The sequence below is a fragment of the Neltuma alba genome, unplaced genomic scaffold, assembly GCF_004799145.2.
Source record: "Neltuma alba isolate B1F8T4 unplaced genomic scaffold, ASM479914v2 tig00012963_pilon, whole genome shotgun sequence".
NCBI lineage: Eukaryota > Viridiplantae > Streptophyta > Magnoliopsida > Fabales > Fabaceae > Neltuma > Neltuma alba.
This window is the reverse complement of record NW_021637322.1, coordinates 116,982-134,483: the sequence shown is the minus strand read 5'-3', so window position 1 is coordinate 134,483 and position 17,502 is coordinate 116,982. Positions and strand designations below refer to the sequence as shown.

Genomic DNA, 17,502 nt, shown 5'->3' with positions numbered 1-17,502 from the left:
TAGCTTAGATTTTCAAATAAAAAAGCTCTGTGAGAGAGACGATCCAGATTGTGCATTATATTGCATTTATATTCGGTTTTATCTTGATTTAACCCGAGGTGACTAAAGAGGTTTAAATCAAGTATACAACGTTGTCAATTCTGAAGAGCTGAATTCTGTTTTTGTTGCAAAATTTCTCACTCCTGAATGCGGTGATGAGTTCGATGTTGCCGCCACTACACCAATCAGTGTATTCGCTAGTAGCCGATTGAAGCCCTCTGTTTGAGGTCCAAGCATATCCCAACCAGGTTTTGCATATATAGGTTGTGTGTCCAGGGTAGAGAAGAAAGAGCGATCGGAATATCGAAGCATGCACATATCGTACCAAATGATAGCCTCCTTAGAAGAGGGACGTGTTGTTTAGTTGCACAATTCCCTCCCTGACGCTGCTTAACGCTGTGTTTGGCTCGATGGAGGGAAGGGGAGGGGAGGGATTTTAATCAAGGGAAGGGGAGGGAGGAAAGGGGAGGGTAGCTACAAAGGGGAGGGGAGGGAGGGGGAAGGAAGGGGAGGGATTTTAATGATCTCTTGTTTGGATTGAATTGAGGGGAGGGGAGGAAACAGTTTTAATAATACCTTATTTTGTTCTAATAAAAAATTGACTATTTTAGCCTCATAAAATTTAAATGAATTTTCTCACTTTTTTATTTTGTTAAGATATAACTATATATATAATACAATTCACCAATTTTGATTTACAAGACATAGTCACACACTTATAGAATATCAAGATAAAAAGTCACAAGTGATAGATTTCAATCAGAGAAAAGACCTTGAAGGTAAAAGAAAATACCAACAACCTCGGAATTAGGAGAAGAGAAAAAAAAAGTTTACAAATGCTCACTAATTTTGGAGACAATTATCTTAATAACCTCTTGTTAGATGCTCAAAAAAACTCTCTTATGTAGAAATGTTTACGACTGATTAGAGATTAACAAATCAAAAAGGTATATAAGGAATTGAAATATTATCTCTCATCTCCCCTCCAAAAAACCCCACTTTTGGAGGGGAGGCTAGAAGGGAAGGGGAGGGGAGAAGAATCCCTCCTCTCTTTAAAAAACATCTTAACCAAACGAGGGAAGGGGAGGGGCTCCCCTCCCCTCCTAAAAAATTACACCAACCAAACAAGGGGAGGGAAGCAACTCCCCTCCCCTCCCCTCCAAAAATCCCGTACCAAACATAGCGTAAGGGGCACATCACCCCGACACATGAAGAGGCCGTAGACGGTATCGGACTTGTTTCCGACGCTGATTGTGTGGAATCCATTGCTTTTGGTATCGTTGGACAACTTGGAGAGTTGGCGGGTGAGACTTTTGAGGTTGTTTGGGTGGGGGATTTTTGGCACTCCAAGTTTCAGTGGGCGAGCAGTCCCAATCTGTAAGAGTAGGACTCCCAAGCCCTATTGAACAAAAGAAACAAAATGTTTATGATTATGGATAATTATTTCAACAAATTTTTTTCTTTTTCAAAATTACTTTAATCGGATGATTAGTTCTTAAAAATTCAATCATGTCTTCAATTTTAAAAAACAGGCAAAATCAGCTAAAAATACATCAGTATGTACAAAAACATAAGATGCATAAATCTAAAATCCTGAAAAGATCAAATATGTGGACGATGCAGGGAATCTCCTCGTCGTCGTCTTCTCTTCTCGGTTTTTCTCATCAAGCTGTGCAAACAAGGGAAAAGAAAAAAAAAATGGTGACACTACGTACCTTGAGTGGGAGAAACATCGGAGGGAGGCGGGTTGCCCTTATAATAAAATTACACTGGTTCGAGTCTCAAATTGCAGCTCGGATTCAGGATTCTTCCCAGCATTCCAGTGTACTGGATTGGAATAAGTTCGATCATGCCATTGAGACACTCACTACAGAGTTGTGAAGGCAGATCCGGTGTGTACTGGACAAGAGTGTACACGGATCCCCAACTGCTGGCGTCTGCTTCTTTGGTTGCAAATTTCTTGAGCTGCCTCCACCGCTGCTTCTTTCAACATCGTATTTAATTCTTCATTTGAGTTTGCATTGTCTGAGTTGGCAATGTGTGACTTGCCTAGATCCAGGGTATCGCACTTATTACATTCGGGATCCTGCTCTTCGCAATTTCTACATTCCGGAGGGGGAGGGGTTGGATATCGTATCCCGATGACTGTAGGCTGTTGGTTGAGGATGGAGAAGAAAGAACGGTTGGAATAGCGGAGGAAGCACTGGTCGTACCAGATGATTGCCTCTTTGTTGTAGGGACACTCTGAGACTATTCTGCTTGTGGCGTCCTGGACGCAATCTCGACAGACCTGACTTGGGACGTCTCCTTGGCACATGTACTCTCCATATACAGTTTCGTTCGTGTTTGGGGTGCCAACGGTGGTGTTGAAGAATTCAGGAGTCGTCGGATCAATGCCGTCGGCCTCGTTGTAGAAGGAAGCCAAAAGAGTGTTGAGCTTGAACTGGTAGGGGCCATTGGAAGTGAAGTTTTTATTAATTGGGCAGTTATGGTCATAGTAAGCCGGGATGTCTACTTGAGAAGAAGCGAGATTGAAGGAGGTAAGAAGGAGATGATAGAATAGCAGTTTCAAAAATGGCATATCCATCTTTCTGCCCAATGCTGCTTCTGTACGGGTTCTAGTAAATCAAGTCATAACTAATTACTCGTACAACACTTTTTCACACACGCCTTTAATTAACCCCACTTTCTAATTTTCTAATATACTGGTATTTTGTAATGCTCAAAACCCCTGATTATTATTCTTTTTTCATTATTTCCTTCTAACTAAAATAAGAAAACATTAAAAATATATGTTTATTTTTTTAAATTTATCTCAAATTTCAGTTTGATGCCTTATATTTAAAAAGTATATTTTCAATCCTTTAATTTTAATACCATTAGTCTCATTTAATGGAATTGCTAACTTGGCAAATTTAAATGGTGATCTTGTAATTAAATGTTAGCGTATAAGACATATTCTAAATTTTAATGCTTCAATATAATTATTGTTATATTTTAAAAATTTAAAGAATTAGATATATGATAAAATATTAAAAAATTAATCATCTATAAAAATGATTATATTAAAAAAAAATTTAGAGCATGTTTTGTCAACGTTGCTTGCAAGATGACTATTTAAATTTATTAGATCAACATTATCCATCGAATGAGTAACGGTGTTAAGGTTAAAAGATTAAAAATATATTTTTTAAACTTAAAGGACTAAATTGAAATTGAAATTCAAGATAAACTTAAGGTTAAAGTATATTTTTAGTCTTTTAACTTTATACAATCTTTTAATTTAAATTTTTTAACTTTAAAAAGTATATTTTTAATCCTTTAATCCTAAAATTATTAACAAAAAATGATAATATTAAAATCTTGAATGTTGATAAAATATTCTTAAATGCTCATATATTAAGTTTAATTTTCAAAACAATCATGATTATTACAGAAAAATATCATTTAAGACTAATGATTTCAAAATTAAAATGCTATAATTATTTTTTTTAAAGTTAATGAACCAAATAAAAATTTTATACAAAATTTTTAACCTAAACTTAAAGAACCAAATCTATATTTTAGCCAAAAAAATTTATCAAAGAAAAACACAAAATTGTACCATTAAAAGGAATAAAAAAACAAAATAGCAAGATAAGGCATTAATTATATAAAGTATTGGGGGGCGCCGGGCATTAGGGTCCCCCACCCGGCTTTCACGAAACGTAAATTTCCAAACGACTTCCATTCTACGAAGTAGGAGGAAGCTTTAATGATTTGATCATCTCAATTTCATTGACTAGCAAGTCAAAAGTTCATGATTGTGTTGTCAGGATCCGATAGGAGCCACTTTATCAGGCAACTTTTTTTTTAGCCCCTTTCCACAACAAACGCGCTTTTAATAAGATAATTTCGACGACCATAATAGGCGTGTTTGGTAATAGGAAAAGTGTTTTTTTTTAAATATTTTTCTATAAAATGAGATAAACTACTCTATATATTTATTTTGTAAAATTATTTTTAAAACTATAATTTTGATTCCATCTAAACACTCTCATAATCTCCATAACTAACATGCTTTTATTTTAATAATATACTTTCCACCACTAACACGCTTCTAACTTTCACCATTTATTGTCACTTTCAAAAGAGAGTAATAGCAATGTGTATGTTTTAATCCTTAAAACATTTTTCCAGTCCGGGAAAATAAAAACTTCGAACGTTTATTTTCCACTAGATAGTTGAAAAGGTCTACGATATGTGGGAAATTTAGAAAGCAAAGAATTGGAAATAATGATATAGATTGGGTTTGCGAGCTCAGTATGACAATATGTCAAATAGTAGTAAGTTCGATTTGTAGAGTGAAAACTTGTTTTGAGACAAATATTTTTAGCCTGCACATGCTGAAAATAATTTTTTTTTTTGCTAGAACAATTAGCTCACTTTTTTCTCTAGAATAATTTTTTAATTTTAATAAAAAAATTATTATTCTCGCTTAATTTAAATATAGCCCTGATTTTTGTGAAGAAGATGATTCTAAATTTGATTTCTCTTTTTAATTTATTTATTGATTTATAATCTATATATTAATAAAATAATTATGAAAAATACATTAGATGTTTATTCACAAGTTTTGAGTTAATTTAATTATATAATTTTATTAAATAAAAAATAATTTAAATTTAATCTGTAAAATTTTATAATTTAATTCAAAAACCTTAGAACATATATTTGAAAAATATAAACATATGAGATTTGAATCTCTACTGGGAGAGTTACCCCAAATTAATGCCCGATAGAATAGAATTATCATCAATATAGAAGGATACTTATATGTAACTAAAAAAAAACATAAAACTGACAGTTTTTCATAATATATGTGATTTTAATTTAATTCGGACGACTTTACTACCAAATTTCCTTACTCTTTTTTTTTTTGGTGAAAAAAGAATTACTTGCTCTATTCTTTCCTTGAAAAAAAAGCTTATATTTTTTTGCTAAGTATTGTCAATCATCAAATGTAGACACTTCTCCGAGTGAGAATTCAAACATTGCTTTGTCATATTGTCAACGATTAGTTCCTGTAGCTAGACCCAACTCTTGTTGCTAAACTTATTTATGATTATTATAATAAATTTAACATGATTAAATCAATAAAACAAATAAAAATAATGTTGATCTTGATACGCATTCCTTAGCCCCCATGTTCATTCGTTATACGGATTGGGCATCATCAGGAAAATCCCTATTTGATCTTGATTATGTGACTACATCCCCTTTTGACAATAATAACAAATCTAATTGTTTCTTTTAAATATAAAATTTGAATAGTGTTTTTATGTATTTTGTTGGTATGAAACATGGTCAAAATGATTATAATTAAATTAATTCAGTTGTATGTAAACATTTTTCATAATTAAATGTATCAAAGAAGATGCTTGCATTATAAATACTGTTAAGGTTAATATGGAATGCTTTACGTTTCAACTCCGGGGATAGCAAGATCTTTTTAAAATAATAATTATTCAGTATAAATTCTTCTTATTATTTTTTTTTGCCACACAATGGCTAGCTAGACTTCAGCATAGAAATTTGGCGGCCTTCCTAGGATTTTGCATAGAGGAGCAGGAGAAAATTCTCATTTATGAACATGTTCCCAACAAAAGTCTTGACTACTTTCGACTTGGTTAGACTCTTCTAAACTCATTTTAACTCTTCGTCGAAATTTATATACATGCCTGTTATTAATCATTTGACATTTGCCGCCTCATATATGCTGAAGTTAATTACTTGTTTTCAATTATCTTTATTTCATTTGTCAGTCTGGTCATTAACCATAGCTTTATATATGTACAGGTTCTCAGTGAAGCAAAGTGTTAAATTGGGAGGAACGTTACAAAATTATCAGAGGAGTTGCTAGAGGAATTCTTTACCCTCATGATTATTCTCCAGTTAAAATTATACATGGTGATATGGAACCTAACAATATTTTATTAGATGATGGAATGAATTCAAAATTTTCAGATTTTGCCATGGCTAGGATGGTTGGAATCAACGAAATTGAAGGAAGTACGAATAAAATTGTTGGAACATAGTAATTTATAAGATTTTCCCTTCAAACTATCTATATCTATCATGATATGGTTAAATGAAAAAAAGTTTTTGCCTCAGCTGACATATAAAACTTCGCCTTCCATTTTTTTTCATTTGAAATGTCCAAGCGTGTTGCTTGTTATCTATTGGAAAGAAGATATAATTGATATTTTTATTTTTTTCAGGGGTTTTATGTTTTTAGAGTATGCAATGTTTGGACAACACTCAGAAAAATTAGATGTTTTTAGTTTTGGAGTAATAGTATTAGAAATTTTTAGTGGAACGAAGATCACAAGTTCTCCCAGTCAATCTCATGGTCTCCTAAACAATGTAAGTTAATTTTATTACCCTGAAATAATATTACCTATGTAATTGTCTTAAATATGAGAGAGATTATCTGAACAATATTGTGTGAAATAATAAAAGGGTGATGATTAAAATAGCTAAGTTTACTAAATTGTTGCGGGCTTGAAATCAATGGAAGGAAGAAAAGATATTAGAGATTTTGGATTCAAATCTAAATGAATGTGAATTGTTGAACGAAGTGAACAAGTGCATCCAAATTGGGTTGTTATGTGTTCAAGAAAATCCAGAAGCAAGGCCTTCTGCGGCTACAGTTGTTTCATGTCTTGGCAATGATTCAGGGAATGTTTGGAAACACACATATTTATTTCGTAGACTGTAAAATCATTTTTAAAACCATAGTTGGGTTGTTACCCAAACACCCCGTCAACTCAATTGCCATTTCCACAAGAACCTTCTTTCTCTCTAGAGGGCCACAAGAAGCATGGTACCAAAAGTCCAAGGATCTATTAATCAAATAATCTGTCGGTTCTTGATATAAAACCCATTTAACTAATTTGATTAAATTAAAGAAGTTAGATAAGTTAGTTAATTATAAGAAAAATGACACATTTTTTTTAAAATACCATAATCATCTTTTTTAATACCACTCTCCCTCTTCTACTTGATTATGGTTGAGGAAGTATCCATAGGGGTCATTTAGAAAAAATTGACAAATATAAGAAATGGATATTATATTTAAAATCAAAACCAATTCAAGACTTGGGTCTTATATTAAAAACCGGAAGAGTATCTATAAGTGAATTCTATCTGTAGTTGATAACTCATTATTTTAAATATCTTAAATGAATATTTTGAGTGATTTTTGAAAAGTTATCAATAGGATTTTGGATGATTTAAAAGAGATTTGAAAAGAAATTAATTGTGAGCATTATTTGGGGGATTTTATTATAAATATCTTAGTTTGAAATAAATAAAAATGAATAATTTTAGGTTTAAGATTTAGTTGATTTTATCTTATCGTATTTCAATTTCTTGTAAGTTATTCCCTTTTTTCTTTTATTTTTCAGCTTTTTCTCTTTTACTTGTTTTATTTTATTTTCTCTCTTCCATCAGCTTTCACGTGCTGCACAAGAGGTTCATGAAGAAGACATCAACGCACCGTTTGGAGAAATAAAGATTGGAATTTGGCTTTGGGAATTGAAGGAGGGACGACAGCGTTTCTGAGAAAGGTCGGACGCAGCGTTTTGGGGCGACCATTTTTGGATACCTAAGGACACCGTTCATCATCGTCTGGGAGGCGGGTTGTGTGAAGACGGCGCCGAACTGGCTTGGAGAGAAAACTGGAAGTGAGAGGAGGCTCCCTTTCGGACTGTGGAATATCTCCTGGGATCTTCATCTTCTAATCTGCGTTTTGAGGAGGACGTTGACGCTCTGCTTCTCAAGTTTTGGGGCTCGGTCGACAGGTTCAGCAGAGGAGGTCAAAGACGAGAGGAGGTCGCCAATGCTGGTTCTGGACTAGAGGGATCCAGTAGCAGAGATCGGAGCTGAGGAGGACGAGTTCGACGGAGCCGGAGAGGAGAGACTAGGCACGGTGATTTTCTGATCTGAAAACAGAGAGATGCCGTCAGTTAACAGTTGAGGAAGAAGAGCAACTGTTCATCATCTTCAAGCTGGAACACTCGAGCTATACCTGAGCAATATTTTGATTCCCTGTTTCTCTGTTCCGGTTCCTGCTTCCTTTACTTTTGATTTTCACTATGGGTTTCGCAATTGAGATTGTTGCTTTAGAGTTGGGACTGGTTATATTCATGTTTAGCTAATTTTCTTTTCAACATAGAGGAACTATGAACTTGCTAATGCATTAAATTTTGTTTTTACTGAGTTCAGAATGCTTAATGTTAAATTTTGGTTACTTAATCTTGTTCTTTATTGTCGATTTGATGATTAGCCACCATTAAGTGTAAATTTGAGAATTAAAATTATCTTTAACAAAAGGGATTTCAAAATATGGGATTAGATGAGAATCTAATTTGTGATTAGGAAAGAAATATACCTAATTGCCCTATATAACTTTGATGAGTGAGACTGAATTGTTTAGCCTCTTAAGTAATTGTGAGAGATTACAAAATTAATTTAAAAGAAAGTTATAAGTGGACCAACAGCCACTTATAACTAATTAAACTCTAAATCAATAAAATTGACATTAAAACTAATCAATTCAGTGAAATGAGATTTAAGAAGCCAATAAGGGGTTAGTGACTCTAGGTTGGTTTTTTTAATATTTGCTCTAGTAATTTGAAAAAGCTCTGTTTTATTTAATTTAATTTCTTTTCACTCAATTTCATGAAACTTTGATTTATCAATTTAAATGAAAAGAGGATTTTTATTGCCTAATCACTGTTACTTGAGTTTTTTGTATGATCGACCTTGATTTGTTACTATATATTTTTGTGACCCGTACATTTGTGATACATCTTAATATTTGGTAGCATCAGTGGTACAAAGCTTTTATTTTATCTTGCCCTTGCCCACCAAGACTCAATTTGGTACCTTGTTAATTAGAGCACAAGTATTTTTACGCACTGTACCAAAACGAGGCAACATGCTCTGAAATGAAGTGTCGTCAAGGCTCTTATTATTTCTTCTTTTTCATAAACACACCAATGCTCTGTTTGGTATCTACAACATTGAAGTTTTGCGTAAATACAAAGATAGAGCCTCTTATAATGGATGGCAGACGAATAGGGAAGGGGCCAATAAAGACAAAAACCGAATTGTTATTGCACATATATTTTAAAAATAAGACCATGCTTATGCAATGAGAAAATAAAAACAAGAGTTGAAGCCTCCTATAATATATCTAGCGAGGAGATATTATACTCTCTGACATTTTGTTGATGGAATATTGATTGTGGTTGCCAGGTGGAGCCTCCATTTCTCTACTGGTTGCTGCTGGTTCCATTTGACTGTGGATGAAGAATGCTGGTTCTTGAGGAATTGGCAATTGCATTGAATCATTATTCAGATATTGAATAACTTTATTCATGGAAGGCCTTGCTCCCGGATTTCCCTGGACACACAACAAGCCGATATGGATGCATTTGATTATTTCACCATGTGACCCAGCTTCTGTCAGATTCGAATCCAATATAGCTGTCAATCTTTCATCCCTCCAATGCTTCCAAGCCTGCCATGATGCAAATCATTCACTTGAAAAAAAGGCTCTGCTACCAATTTGATTATAGAATATTATTAACATAAGCTTCAATGGTTGGTTGATGCTTATGATAATGACAATGATGACAGGTTTGAGATGATCATTTGAGAAATAGTATAAGTTTGCTATACTTACATCACTTAAGAGTCTGCCAGTATATTGAGATTCATGAGATTCACATTGCGAGTGTATATTCTTTCCACTTATAATTTCTAAGACAATGACTCCAAAACTGTAAACATCTGATTTCTCAGAAAATAGTCCAAACTTAATGTATTCTGGAGACATGTAGCCCCTACAATAGATATATAAAATCACACATGAATATGTCAATATATTTGTTGGAATCTTAGAACCAGATAATTTGACTATATGTTGTACCAATGTTTAAATTCAATAGTAAAGTGCATACGCAATATACAAATAAACACATCCACACATGCGCACAAGTAGGGAGATAGTTAGAAAAGGAGAGAGAACTCACAATGTTCCAACAATTCTATTTGTGTTTCCTCTAGTTTCATTAATACCAACCATTCTTGCCATGCCAAAGTCAGAAATTTTTGGATTCATTTCATCATCTAGCAAAATATTGCTAGGTTTGAGATCTCGATGTATTACTTTTAGACGTGAATGTTCATGGAGATAAAGAATTCCTCGAGCAATTCCTTCTATAATTTTATAACGCTCCAACCAATTTAACACTCTTGACTTTTGTGAACCTGAATGTATAATTAAATAACTTTGTGAGTATACAAATGAATGATAGATACGTCGCATACATTTATGTCTAAATTAAAAACAAATTAATGACTATACCAACAAAAATATGTTCACCTCAAAGAGTAATAAAAAAATGGATAGCACGTACATGAATAAAAAAATTGAAAAATGGTAAGATGAGCTTGGTTAGAAAGGACAAACCAAATAAAAAGTAATCAAGGCTCTTGTTGGGAACGTATTCATAAATAAGTATTTTCTCTTGATCTTTTAAGCAAAATCCTAATAATGCCACCAGGTTTCTATGTTGAAGTCTGGCAATTAGTAGAACCTCATTCTTGAATTCTAATAATCCCTGACTAGAATTTTCTGACAATCTCTTTACTGCTATTTTGCAACCGTCAGGAAGAATGCCCTGAAATCATGATGTAGTTAGATATGAGGGGTTAGGATATACATGCAACATATATATAAACACACCCATATGCTTGAACGCATAATCAAGTTACCATGTAGACTTCTCCAAATCCACCTTTGCCTATTCTATTTTCAATCGAGAACTTATCTGTTGCAGCTTCAATTGTTGCCAAATTGAACTGCAATGACTCTAATGTGGCTCCTTCGCTTCCAACTACAAACATAAGTATATTTCAGGGTAAGTACACTACAATAATATGATTTTTCTCACAGTTGACTGAGTTGTTTTTGTTTTTTAAAAAGAAATTAAAAAAAAACAGCATACATACAGTTTTTCTTCAAAATCTCCTTATAAGTCTTGCTCTTCTTAATCTTCCAGTAACAGAAGCCGAAACAAAAAGCATGATTGAGACCACAGTAGTGACGGACACCGCTATTATGATTGTTCGTGAGTGGTCGTTATCTTTTCCCGCGTAAAGTAAATGAGTGTGTATTTGCATGCCATACACAAGAAATGGAGAAGATTTGTAAGCACAAAATTGAGAGGGAATTAAGAATATCAATTTATATGTAGCGACGTATCTCTGTGACACAAATGATTAGATCCTCAATTACATTACCTGTATTTCCTAAAACTTTGGGAGTTTGGGGATAGGCAGGTGGCTCCAAAACACCACTATTATTTGGGGGATGCGCAGATGGAACCGAAGCATCACTTTTGCTGTCATTATAAAATCGGTACGATTCAAACCTCAAGTTGCAGCTAGGATTAATGACTTGTCCTCCTTTCATTCCAAGACAACATAACGTGATATTTTGCAGAGCAACCCCTAGACATTTTTTGCAATCTTGGCTAGACAGGATCGGAGTACATTGTGCAAGAGTATACAACGTTATCAAATCTGAAGGGCTGAATTCTGTTTTTGTTGCAAAATTTTTCACTCCTACATGCGGTGATGAGTTCAACGTCGCCGCCACTAAACTGTTTAGTGTATTCGCTAATAGCCGATTGAAGCCCTCTGTTTGGGTTCCAAGCGTATACACACCACGTACTGCATATATAGGTTGTGTGTCTAGGGTAGAGAAGAAAGAGCGATTGGAATAGCGAAGCATGCACTTATCATACCAAATGATAGCCTCCTTAGAAGTGGGACATGTGTCGTTTAGTTTCGCGATTCCCTCCTTGACGCATTCATTGCAAAGCTTAGGGGGCGCATCACCCCGACACATGAAGAGGCCATAGACGGTGTCGGACTTGTTTCCGACGCTGATTCTATAGAATCCATTGTTTTTGGTGTTGTTGGACAACTTGGAGAGTTGGCGGGTGAGACTTTTGAGGTTGTTTGGGTAGGGATCTTTGGCACTCCAGGTTTCGATGGGCGAGCAGTTCCAATCTATAAGAGTAGGACTCCCAAGCCCTGTTTAACAAAAGAAACAAAATGTTTATGATTATGGATAATTATTTCAACAAAATTTTTTTTCTTTTTCAAAATTACTTTCATCAGATAATAAGTTCTTAAAAATTCAATCATGTCTTCAATTTAAAAAAATAGGCAAAATCAGTTAAAAATACATCAGCATGTGCAAAAACATAAGATGCATAAATCTTAAATCCTGAAAAGATTAAATATGTGGACGATACAGGGAATCTCCTCGTCGTCGTCGTCGTCTCCTCCTCTCGGGTTTTCTCATCAAGCTGTGCAAACAAGGGACAAGGGAAAAAAAAATGGTGACACTACGTACCTTGAGTGGGAGAAACATCAGAGGGAGGCTGGTTGCCCTTATAATAAAATCGCTCTGTGTCGAATCTCAAATTGCAACTCGGATTCAGAATTCTTCCAGATCTTTCAATGTAGAGGATTGGAATAAGTTCGATCATGCCATTGAGACACTCACTACAGAGTTGTGAAGGCAGATCCGGCGTGCACTGGACAAGAGTGTACACGCGTACCCAACTACTGATGTTTGCTTCTTTGGTTGCAAATTTCTTGGTACCTGATGATGTAGCTGCCTCCACCGCTGCTTCTTTCAACATCTTTTTTAATTCTGCGTTTGGGTTTGCATCGTCTGAGTTTGCATTAATATTGTAATTGCCTCGATCGTGGTCTTCGCACTTTCTACATTTCGGGGCTCGATATCGTATCCCGATAACTGTAGGCTGTTGGTTGAGGATGGAGAAGAAAGAACGGTTGGAATAGCGGAGCAAGCACTGGTCGTACCAGATGATTGCCTCTTTGTTGTAGGGACACTCTGAGACTATTCTGCTTGTGGCGTCCCGGACGCAATCTCGACAGACCTGACTTGGGACGTCTCCTCGGCACATGTACTCTCCATATACAGTTTCGTCCGTGTTTGGGGTGCCAACGGTGGTGTTGAAGAATTCAGGAGTAGTCGGATCAATGCCGTCGGCCTTGGCGTACAAGGAAGCCAAAAGAGTGTTGAGGTTGAACTCGTAGGGGCCATTGGAAGAGAAGTTTTTATTAATGGTGCAGTTGTGGTCATAGTAAGCCGGGATGTCTACTTGAGAAGAAGCGAGATTGAAGGAGGTAAGAAGGAGATGATAGAATAGCAGTTTCAGAAATGGCATATCCATCTTTCTGCCCAATGCTGCTTCTGCACGGGTTCTAGTAAATCAAGTCATAACTAATTACGACACGTTTTCACACACGCCTCTAATTAACCCACTTTCTTTCTAATATATTTTGTAATGCTCAAAACCCTTGATTATTATTCTTTTTTCATTATTTCCATTCTACAAAGTAGGAGGAAGCTTTAATGATTTGGTCATCTCAATTTCATTGACTAGCAAGTCAAAATTTCATGATTGTGTTGTCAGGATCCGATAGGAGCCACTTTATTAGGCAACCTTTTTTTCTTTTTCGCCCCTTTCCGCAACAAACGCGCTTTTAATAAGATAATTTCCACGACCGTAACTTGCTTTTAATAATGGGCGTGTTTGGTAACAGGAAAAGTGCCCTTCAAAAGTTTATTATAGTTTTCTGGAAATTTTTTTAAAAAATATTTTTTTATCGTTATTTTATTTTTTAGTAATTTTTTTTTTTTTGTTTTTCTAGTGGATCTGGACAAAATAAAGTGTTTACAGAAGTAGCTTTGGATTGGCGGTGGAGAAGTAGCTTTTTTTTCAATCTGACTTTTCCAGAAGTCAGATTGAGTAAAAGTCAGATTGGGTAATGTGATTTATGTTTGGATTGGGTTTCAGAAAAAAGTCAGTTTGAGAAGCTGAAACTTGTTTGGATGATAAATGTAAAAGTAAGTTTGAATGTAAAATGACATAAAAGGACATGAATTCTATTAAATAGCACATATCTAATATTAGATATTTAATTATTAAAAGTGAAGAAGTAAGGAAAATAAAAATTGGTGGGGCGTAAAGAAATTTAATTTAGTATTATAAAAAAATTATATATATAATGTGACTATTTGTCATAAATAAAGTAATGAAAAATAAAATTATTAAAAATAAGGAAATTTAATTTATTGTTATAAAGAAATTATATATATAATGTGACCATTTTAAAAGAAGTATTGGAAAAAAATTTATTAAAAAAAAAAAAAATTAAGTTATTACTAGAAGGAAATTGAAAAATAATAAAAAACTTAATTAAATATATGTAATGGATAAATATGTAAATTAGAGGTCATACATACGTAGCATTTTTAAACTAAATACATCAAATAACTAATTGGATGCCATGCTCAATACAATTTGGTCTCTGATTGTGTCACGCACATGATTCATTTGTCTTGATCTAGGTAAATTTGAAGAGGATGTCTCACCAGCTTCATCATGATTGTCTTCGTCAATTGTACCTTCAGATTGAGCTTCTATGAAATCTTTATCAGTTTCAGAATTTCTTCGGAGGAAATTATGTATAGCCATTGTAGCACAAACTACTTGGACTTGAGTTTTATACTTGTAACTTGGCATCTTCTCTAAGATGCGAAACTTATTCTTCCACACCCCAAAAGTCCTTTCTATAGTGCACCTCAAACTTGAATGGTAGTAATTGAAGACTTCGTTATAATTTTCAAATCCCGGTTGTCGCCTGAAGTCTGGAAGGTGATAGCGCTCACATCTGTATGGACCAAGATATCCTGGTGGAGTTGGATAGCCAGCATCGACCAAATAATACTTCCCTAATAAATCATGAAATTATGTTGACATTGTGAAATTAATGAAAATATCAAATGAATTTGATATAATTAAAATTGAAGTTACTGAAAATATACCTGGAGGTGGATGAGGGAAATCCAAGGCTGGAGTTGAGACAGCAGTGTTAAACACACGAGCATCATGTGCAGTACCTTCCCATCCCGCTAACACAAAAGTGAAGCACATGTCCCAATCACATACAGCCATAACATTCTGTGTCGGATATCCCTTTCTCCCGATATATTTGTCTTGCTTCGAAAGACTCACCACACATCGTACATGAGTGCCATCAATTGCTCCTATTGCATCATTGAAATATGGCGAATATCGTTTATCGTTTTTTATTTTTGGGTGAGTTACAGAAAACGTAGGATCGAGTGGTTTGATATATTCCCTGGAAAGACTAAGGCAAGCCTGTAATACTCTATGAAAATGCCTGCTTACAGTTTCTCCTGAATGTTGAAACCTTTCTTGAATCATCCTATTACATTGGCCATGACCAACCGTGTTCAAAAACATACCAACAATTTCTTCCACTCCCAGATACTTGGAATTTTTTAAACCATGTTCGACCAGTTTAGAGCATAATCGCATGAACATTTCTTTTTCCATTCGAAACATGTCATAACACCGAATTTCATGATCTCGCAAAATTTCTTGCACCCATAAATTACCTGTTTGCTGACTAGTTCTTCGTGGCTCTTTGCACACATAAGGCATCACATATTGACTCACCAATACAGCTACCTCTTCATATTGTGTTATCTCTTCATCTAAAAGGGAAATCAATTGAGACTGTTCATCTTCCTCTGACTCCTCTTCAGACTGTTCATCTTCCTCCATCCAGTCAAACGTAAATTGATTGTTCCAATTTGCCATAGATAATGTCACCTGTGAGTGTGGTTAAATTCAACTGTAAGAATTTTTTTAAACGACAAAGAAATATTTTTACGTATGTGCAAATAAATATTTCTTTCTGTTAAACATGCAAAGACATAAAAATTAGTCCAAAACTTTTCATACTGGGCAATTACCATTATAAATAACACATGTAACTTAAAAACATTTAAAACATTCATAGTCAGTTAACAAGTTACATAATTTCATAGTTCCACAAACATTAACTGAAAAACATATAATAACAACTCTGGTCCGAGTTAGACAAAATAAAATCATAACATTCGTCCTAAAATATAGTTCAAGCAGGCGGGGGTTTCAGCCATGATGGTGGATTGTATGCCATATCCTGTAGCCATGCAACCAAGTATTCTGGCTGTCCTTTTAGTGAAACAACCATTTCCCGAACACTCTTGTGCAACAGAAGTCTTAAGCACCGGTTCCGGAAATCAGAGTCACTTGTAATTTCCTCAAGGCAGAGCACTTCGGCCGTAACCTCAGAAATTGATACCTCTTTTATTTTCTTAAGAGTTGCAGCTCTATCCTTAGATGCAGTAGCTATTTCACTAACTGAATCCGCTATTTGTCTTGAGGCTGGAAGTTTTTGCTTTGTTTGCCTGCTAGACCCTTCACCTCTCTTCCTCTTCCCATGGCTTCCTGAACCACTAGGTGCAGTATTTGCTGTTAAGTTTACGCCTGCCATCTCATCCGTAACTCCTATACTAGCACCTCCAAGATCTTCTTCGCTATCCCCCGATCCTTCAAGGAGATCTGTATTAACTCTATACACATTCTCTTCATCATCCTCTTGTATCTGAGGTTGGGTTAAAGACGGTGCCAACATATCCTCTCCAGATGCTATCACACCCTTGAATATCGTGTTTAATTCATGAGCAAACTTTAACCCCTGGTACCTAAACTTTTCATACTGGGGATTCTCCTGCAAGAATACAATCAACAAAAATAAAAAGCCTATAACAAGTAATAACACAGTTCATAACTCAAGATCAACAATTATATACCAGTTTTTTCTTCTCCCACCACTCATTTGTTGCCACCACTGTATTGTTTATAGGGTCCCAACCTACACCAGTTTCTTTGTTCAAATCAACCCATGTCCTCCACTCCTTCCTCAAGCTATCAAGCCTATTTTTCAATTGCTTCCTCTCATATGATTTTCCTGTTTTTGCATTGAATGCAGAATGAATGTTGTTCCACCCAGTCTTTGAAAAGATGTTCCTTGACGATTTTTCCGGTAGATTTGCTCCATGCATTCTTTAAGTAACACCTCTGTGGTGCTTGTATCCCATGTTGCCTTACCTTTATCTTTGTTCATAATTCTATTGAAAAATGTCAATCAAGAATGCAAAAGGGAGTTACAGTGAACCAGAGCACTTTTCTTCCAACAATGCAGAAATATTATACAAATTCAACAATCTTAAATTAGAGGCACTTTACAAACAACTTCCCGAGAGGCAGACACCTAAAAAATATCAGATATTTATGTTTCAAAATTCTTTTTATGTTTCTCTTGTAAATAAATATGAGAGGAAATATCTAATATATATAATATTTATGAATTATAACCTTCACATTTTCGGACTAAAAATAAGCGCCACATTAATTGAAACACTGATCTTCACATTTTCAAACTAAA

The 17,502-nt window shown here is 34.7% G+C and overlaps 3 protein-coding genes across 3 annotated transcripts; all 3 read right to left on the bottom strand.

Annotated features, from left to right (window-relative positions):
• Nucleotides 1-9,280: 9,280 nt before the first annotated feature.
• LOC114733026 (putative cysteine-rich receptor-like protein kinase 32) lies at nt 9,281-11,167 on the bottom strand (the record flags this gene model as incomplete). The annotated part of the gene is made up of 6 exons (XM_028920437.1): nt 9,281-9,607; nt 9,773-9,932; nt 10,122-10,359; nt 10,562-10,772; nt 10,867-10,988; nt 11,104-11,167. Coding segments are annotated over 6 exons (1,122 nt in total), but the record flags the coding sequence as incomplete, so codon positions are not given.
• Nucleotides 11,168-11,627: 460 nt separating this feature from the next.
• LOC114733025 (cysteine-rich receptor-like protein kinase 10) lies at nt 11,628-13,367 on the bottom strand. The gene is made up of 3 exons (XM_028920436.1): nt 12,518-13,367; nt 11,901-12,192; nt 11,628-11,826 (listed from the first exon to the last, which is right to left on the bottom strand). The coding sequence occupies exons 1-3, from the start codon at nt 13,365-13,367 to the stop codon at nt 11,628-11,630; spliced, it is 1,341 nt and encodes a 446-aa protein (XP_028776269.1).
• Nucleotides 13,368-16,146: 2,779 nt separating this feature from the next.
• LOC114733024 (L10-interacting MYB domain-containing protein-like) lies at nt 16,147-17,119 on the bottom strand. The gene is made up of 2 exons (XM_028920435.1): nt 16,868-17,119; nt 16,147-16,785 (listed from the first exon to the last, which is right to left on the bottom strand). Exons 1-2 carry the CDS (start codon nt 17,117-17,119, stop codon nt 16,147-16,149), a joined length of 891 nt encoding a protein of 296 aa, XP_028776268.1.
• Nucleotides 17,120-17,502: the final 383 nt, after the last annotated feature.